This window comes from Puntigrus tetrazona, chromosome 7 (assembly GCF_018831695.1).
Source record: "Puntigrus tetrazona isolate hp1 chromosome 7, ASM1883169v1, whole genome shotgun sequence".
NCBI classification, from domain to species: domain Eukaryota; kingdom Metazoa; phylum Chordata; class Actinopteri; order Cypriniformes; family Cyprinidae; genus Puntigrus; species Puntigrus tetrazona.
The window spans coordinates 12,339,711-12,347,375 of NC_056705.1; the positions used below are offsets into that span (position 1 = coordinate 12,339,711).

The 7,665-nt window shown below is 39.8% G+C and overlaps 1 protein-coding gene across 1 annotated transcript; it reads left to right on the forward strand.

Moving 5' to 3' along the window:
• The first annotated feature begins 4,012 nt into the window (after positions 1-4,012).
• cd248a (CD248 molecule, endosialin a) lies at positions 4,013-6,497 on the forward strand. Its single transcript, XM_043245709.1, is given in 2 exon segments — positions 4,013-5,462; positions 5,465-6,497. Coding segments are annotated over 2 exon segments (2,160 nt in total). The 5' UTR covers positions 4,013-4,222; the 3' UTR covers positions 6,385-6,497.
• The last annotated feature ends 1,168 nt before the right edge of the window (positions 6,498-7,665 follow it).

Genomic DNA, 7,665 nt, shown 5'->3' on the forward strand with positions numbered 1-7,665 from the left:
AATTCAAAATATAGCTTTCCAGCACTGTGAACCTGAATAGTGCTCTTGACTCTTGAGTCAATACACCCATTATGTTACACAGTGAGACTCGTGGAGTGTAGGGGTTGTTTTGGGCCCCAATCTGGGTCTATTTTCCTGCTCCTGGGTAGTAAGTGCTTTTGCCCTGAGGGGTCTAGGGAGGTACACAAATACTCTGACATTTCACTCACCCCAGTGTTAATCAGACTTTCTCCTCACTCTCATAACCAGGGCCACATTGTAGTTGGTGGACTTAGAACAGCATCGTGCATCAAAGCCACTCTGCTTTAGCTTCTTCAGGTGTGTTGTGTTCTGTTGGGACTCATAGAGACTCACGGCCTTTTAACTGTGACCACCAGAGTCTGTTTTGTGCCTTAAAAGACCAGACGCTGTGACAAAGGGCATTCTTGACTTTACTATGTGAAAATATTTAACTTTTCCACAATAAATAAATAAATAAATAAACAGTTGTTGTTGTTTTTTATTTAAAGTCGCAATGAAACGGGAAGTAGAAATTGATCTTCTATATTGTGTCATACACTTGTAATTTGGGCACTTGCATAGTTGATATGATTTTGAGAAGTGTGTGTTTCAATCAAAACAGAGGAAAATAAACGTGAATTTGGTCGGATTTTTAAGCAGACTAATATTCCCTATACATGCTATCTAAATTATTTTAGATAATAGTTTCCTAATTGAAAAATTTATTTGAGTGCCTCTCTTAAGACTCAAGGTTTCTCAATTTGGCATGCCATAATGTTAAAACATGGGGGAGTGGTGAAAATTTTTAGTGCTGTAAAACTTTATTTATTTGTCCCATAACATCTACATTGCTTCTACAGTAGTGTATATTTATGTATATATAAATAACCATGTGATGCATATTGAATGTATTGAACATGATGAAAGTAGTATTTATTTGACTGAAATTTCAGAATATTAAGCAAGCTAAATATTTAGATTGCACAACTGTTTTAATTTTTTTTACCAATGAAAATGATTGGCAAAATATATTTTTTAAGTGGTTAAACATATTCTAGGTCTTCAAAACTAGCCTCATGAACCTCAAGAACAGTGACAACCAACAAATGTTAAAAAGATGAGCTTTTTACAATACAGTACGACAAATAACTAACAATAATGATAAAACAACACAAACAGTTTAAATAAAATTAGCAGACAGCAAAACGATAATCCTATAACAGTAACTGCATAATTTAATCATGCTGCAATGCATGCTGGGAACTCACAAAGCCAGAATATTTCAAAACATAAAGGTTTTTTTAATGTAGTTTAAAGAAAATGGCATTTTTAAGTATTTGAGACTCAAAAGGTTTCGTAAACTGGAAAATTTTTATTTCATGCTGACTTTAACAGTAGTAGGCCAACTGGGTTTAATGTTATGGATATCTGCCCAAACACAAACTGCTTTTTGGACAGAGTAAAATTGTCTGGTGAGGTAATTCTTCCAAGTATTTTTTATTGGATGAGAACCCACTGTATGTCTAATGTTTTGGCTTTCTTGAAACATACATTAGGTTGAAATGATACAGGTGTTATAATCCCCTTCTAAGACAAAAGTTAAGGAGGAGAGTGTTTGTGTGTGTGTGAATTTGTTGTTCCTTTTCCTTATTGCGATCAAGTCAGCCTTTCATCTGAATCAAAAGATCTCTAGATGTTACGCACAGCGTCTAAACATGATGTATGTGATCCAAGTAAATGTGTGTCTGTATGCTTTTGTATGTGGAAGTGATTCCTGACCCAGAAATGTATCTTTAGGATGCACTTGCAGAGACACATAAGTCTATACATGCTGTACCAAGATCCTTGTTTCCAAACACAGCTGCAAATGTTGATCAGTTAGGTCATTGTAACATGCAATCATTTCTCTCTGTTATTGTGGAATGCTGTCTTTAAGACTATGGGTAGTGTATGTAGTTCTCTCTGTATGGGATTTCTATTTGCATCAGTGTCTTAAAATTGATAACATAACTTTGTATTTCCGCCAAGTGCATAACCACTCTGCAGCAGCACGAGAGCATAATAGCAAGCTTGAAACATGAAGACATAAATGTCTGTTGTGCGTATAACATCTCATCATTCTCCTCTCAGTCGTAATCATAGCACTAATTCACGCAATTATCACATGCAAGAATTAGGAAAACCATTTACAGAGAAGCTAGTGGGTGACTCGATACAGTTTTGCATGATATGAAGGGTCGGTGGAAGCAGCATGAGACAATATTAAGAATGGGGGATCTTGAGAGTAAAAAAAAGCAAATGCTATTTACAGGTGGTGGGTGGACGATTCCAGGAAAAAAATAAAGGCTGATAAATGAAAAAAAAAAAAAAACAACCCTGAGGATCTTTTGCGCTGTGCTGCAGATTTGACCTCTTTTTCACCTCAATGTACCTTGGTTATGGAGTTGTGAGATGAAGGTTAGGTACATCAGCACTGCTGATGGTGAGATTAAAAGAGAGCATGAGTTAGGTAAGGTGTCCTTTTTTTCTAGAAATCTTCAGGTTGGTTTCATGCATTTTTTTTAAAAAACACAATTTTCTTATTATTATCTGCACTTTCCAGGCCTGTACATCCTTGAAATCTTCTAATAAACGCTTCTTAGAATTGGTTTCTTTTGATCCATGTTTCATTTGGCTAAGATTGTCAGACAAAGTGTGGCTATTATATAGACCCAGAATTGCATTTTTAACATTGAGTGTTTCCATGGAAATGATGGATATGATGTAGAAAATCTGCAGTTTATGAATAGATTTGCCCAAGCTCTTATGTTTGTTAGAAGTATGCATTTACTGACATTGAGTCTGGCATTGTGTATATCATGTGCATGAGGACAGAAGAAAAAAAAAATCTTGTTATAGATCACTTAACCTTTAGACACCACTCCAAAATATTATGATGTGATATCTGCTTTTAATGATCACCCCAACAGGAGTCAAATTGCTTGGTTTCAAGTTGTGTCAAGTTTTATGATTCTTTCACCAAAATAAGAGACTATAAATAAAAATAAACTCTCTCTCTCCCTCTCTCTCTCTCTCTCTCTCTCTCTCTCTCTCTCTCTCTCTCTCTCAAAAAAATAAAATAAATAAAGTTGTCTAATATTGTCAGCTGCTTTAGACATGTGCTTCACCTGTGTTTCATTCACAAGTGATTTTTTAATGATCTTTCAGAGAAATCCAGCCATTTCCTCCACAGGCTGCTCCTGTTTAACCCCCCATGAGAACGTTATCCCCATTACGACCATATACATATATAAGATTTTCCTTCTCTCTGTTTTCTTAACAAAACTAGACCTGTTTTTGTTCCTCACGTCTGTGGATACTTTAACCTCTAGCATAGCTAGATTTATTATTGTTCCAAAGTGCGCAGTGATTGTTGATGTTGCTGTGTTTTTCACAGACAGCTGGAAGACTTCAGGTGAGGTTTTTTTTGCTGCAGTGGTCAGGCATGAACAATACATGTTTGATTCAACAAGGTTGTTCACTAAAGTATATGTATTTACATAATCATAGAAATTGTGAAACACGTGTGAATGCATGTGAAAATAGAATAGAATAGAATAGAAAGTGCTGACAGACTGATACAGCAAACACAGCCTTTGTTTAAATTTTCCCTAGCTTTTTGCATGGTTAAAAAAAAAAAAAAAAAAAAAAAAAAAAAAGCGTTACAGTTTATTATAAGTTATCCTGCATTCAGAGTTTAGTGGGGGTGGAGAATCGGGTTGCGGGGGGTCGTGTGGTAGGGGCAGAGTCCCAAACCATTTCCATACACGCTTATGAGAAACATACGTTACATTCTGGTGAAGAGGAACCGAGACTGCTGCACATCCCCCCAGTCCCCCCAAAATACACACACACTGGGTCTGCCTGTGCCAAAAACATCTTTTTTCTGACTCCCCTTTCTTCAGTCACTCCTACCCTCCTTCCATCTCTCCAACCCTCCCTCTCCTTCTCTCTCTCTCTTTGCTGGAACGTCAAGGGTGAGATTGTAAGTACTCAGCTTAGGCACAGATCACCACTGGACAGGGCAGAGAGAAGAGGGTGGAGAGAGAGGAGAAGAAGGGAAAAGTTTAAAACAAGTAGTAAAAGAATGGGCAACTAGGGTATTAAACTTTATTTTAGTAACCTGAAAGCCTCCTAAAGAAAGGGAAAGAAAGTACAATAGAAAATAGAGTAGGTGTGAGGTATGGGCTGTACAGTTTTTCGTGTTATTCTGGTGTCCTCACTGCTGTGTCTCTATGGGGTGCAGACACAGGACTTGACAGAGCGGGATGCACTCTGCAGGGAGGATGGGTGCTTTGTGCTCCATTTTCAGCGCAAGATCTTCCTGGAGGCTTGGCGGAGCTGCAAGGAACACGGGGGCAATCTGGCCACCATCAGGCACCCAAAGGAAGCAGCAATAGTGAAGGAGCTCTTTTCAAATGTGGAACTGAGACAGCATCACAGAGGCAAAGCAAATATCTGGATTGGCCTTCAGAGACAGCCCCGACAATGTGCAACCAACCGTCCCCTGCGTGGCTTCTCGTGGGTCACTGGAGATCAGGACACCCAGTACACCAACTGGCTACAGGAGGACTCGGCCAGTTGCTCATCTCCACGATGTGTGGTGATGCCTTATAGCACTGCGGCCCATGAGCAAGGGCATAATCTGAAATGGAAAGACGGACCTTGTTCGATTTCAGTGGATGGCTACCTGTGCAGGTATAACTTCCAAGGCATGTGTACAGCTATTGCTAGCGAGGGAGGTGGGAATGCACTGTATAGTACCCCTTTTAACCTGCTGAGTACCCTCTTAACACATATCCCGTTTGGATCGGTAGCAGCTGTGCCTTGTCCTGCTAAAGATGACCAGTCAGTTCTGTGTACACAAAAGGAAGACGGAACTGTTGGCTGGAACAGGGAACCACCTTTTTGCTCTGATACTCCTAAGACAAGTTGGTGCGATAAAGATAATGGAGGTTGCCATCACTTCTGCGTCGAGAATGACTCGCACTACTATTGTGATTGTAATAATGGCTATCTCCTGGCTGAGGATGGGGTAAGTTGCTTTCTGTCTGACCCTTGCAATGGGGCTCCATGTGAGTTTGAGTGCTTGCGTGTGATGGATGGCTACCGCTGCGCTTGTCCTGATGGCTACATGCTGGCACCTGATGAACGGGGCTGTGTAGATGTCGATGAATGCCTACAGAGTCCATGTGAGCATATCTGTGTAAATGCACCTGGAACCTTTGAGTGTCGCTGCCGAGGTGGCTACCGACAAGATGAAGAGGGTGTCTGTGAAGATGTGGATGAGTGTTTGGACAACCCATGTGCTCATGAGTGTGAGAACACACTGGGCTCCCATATTTGCCACTGCCATCTTGGTTTTGCCCCACTACAAGAGGACCAGAGTCAATGTCACGACATTGACGAATGTCAAATCGAAGGCGATGTGAACGTATGTGCATCAATTATGACGGAGGCTTTGAGTGCTACTGTGAAGAAGGTTATACTCTTCAAGCTGACCAGTATTCCTGCAGACCCATTGGGGAGGATATGGAGACTCCTTCAACCACCTTCTCCAACCCATGGATTACTCTCAACCCTATTTGGGAAGCAGAGGATCCTGCCTTCCCATGGCACCCTCCACCTGATTCTGACTGGAACTGGCAGACTGAGCTGCCCAATGTGGAGACAGTTCCGACAGACCTGATTTCGACAACTGAAGAGGAACCCGAAACCACTACACTGACTGAAAGCTCCCTTGAGGTCATTAATGTTGATGTTGACCTTAATCCAGAGCAACCAGTTCATAATGCTTTTTTTCCACCGGCAATTCTGACGCCCACACCAGACTATTATGAGGATGAGAGCACCACCGTTCCCACAGTCCACCCTTCCCCCACAGCTTCAGGCGGCGCTTGGAATTGGCTCTGGTTCAGCTCAACCCAAACAAAGCCTGAGACACAGGAAACTGCAAAAAACCCTTTCAACATTTTTGGAGAACATGGGTCCTTTGAACAAGACCATGACAATCCTAACATGTATGATGATAAATCAGTCACCTTTGGTCCAGTCCAACAAACTTCCACCCTTTTCTCAATTCAGTCACGAGTAATAGAGGACGTCATTATTGATAATGAGAACAGCAGCAACCAGAGCCAAGGAACCAGCTGGTTGCTAATTGGATTGCTAGTGCCACTTTGCATCTTCATTGTGCTGATGGTGGTCCTGGGCATTATCTATTGTACTCGCTACACAGTTAAACCACAGAACAAGAACACCAGCGATTGTTATCATTGGATTGCTGGTGCTGGTGATAAAGCAGCTGCTGACATATCTGGTAGTGTAACTAAATCTCATGTTTAAGAACGTAGGACTGTGACAGGACAGTGTGAAATATGTAAATAAACTTTGTTTTGTAACTTCACAGAAGCAAGAGTTCCAAAAGGAATTTGATGAATTGAGGGTAGCGCCCCATCCTTTCCTTTGACATTTTTAAATCCATGATTATTTATGGATGTTTATCTGGACTATCTGCTAAGCAAGAAATAGGAGGTGGGGGGTAAGGAGTAATGACTCTAAAACCACTGAGCCTCATTCTCTGCTGTCCTCAAGATGCAATAAAAGTTCTTCTACTGTTGCTCACACTGATCTTTTAGTCTGCAAAACAGTTGCTCAACAATCACATGGCAACTAAGAGAGTATGCTTAATAGATGAGGATACTTGGTTGAATAATGTGAGTTATTTATTTTTAACTTTAAAGGAATTTTCCACCCAAATAGGTATCATTCAAGAGAGTCGTGTCTTAAGAGGCTTGGTCTGAAAGAAGCCATAATTTCAGTCAATTTTGACAGTGCAAAGATTTTTATGTTCTGTTGTGAATTCTATCTAATCTGGACCAAGAAAAAAGTCTTTCTATCATATGTGTTTAATGTTGTTTTAACCAAACTGTGCCTAACAAGTCTTGTAACAAGAAAATTCTTTCTAAGCATTGTGTGTTTAATGACAGTAATCTGGCAAAAATTGCTCTGGAATTAGTCCTTTTGAGGTTAGCGTGCATGTGGACAGTCTGGTCATTATGCCAGTTGAAATTAATCATAGTTCACAAGCATTATGAAATGTCAAAACAAGCAGTCAGACAATCATGTACAAATGGCTTTGCTTTATCGTTAACAGTATTATGTTCTGATATTCTTGAGGATATGTGAAGGTAAGGTACAGATAAATTTGTTTAAACCACAAACCACCAACTTTCCTGCTTTAACTACTACTTGATTATTTTTTAACTGTTTATTAAAGTGCTTAAAAAGGTTTAAAGGTTTGTGTATTCATTGTCTGAGACAAACAATATTTATTTTTTGATGCTATGGCTAATGCATGTCTATAAACTTGTGGTTACATCTGTATAATTTGTAGTTTCTTCTAAGGATGTGGTAAAAGTTTACTCGGCGCTATAAAAAAGGTCTCCAAGTCATGTTCACACCAAGGACGATAACTATAAAGATATTTCTGAAAGTGATTTCAACAATATTGCCTTTATCATTACAGCTGCAGTGTGGACTATTGAGAATAGTTATTAATAGTTATAGTTATTGTCCTTGGTGTGAGCGGGCCTTTATTCTTATTCTCATCTCCTCGTTTCTGTC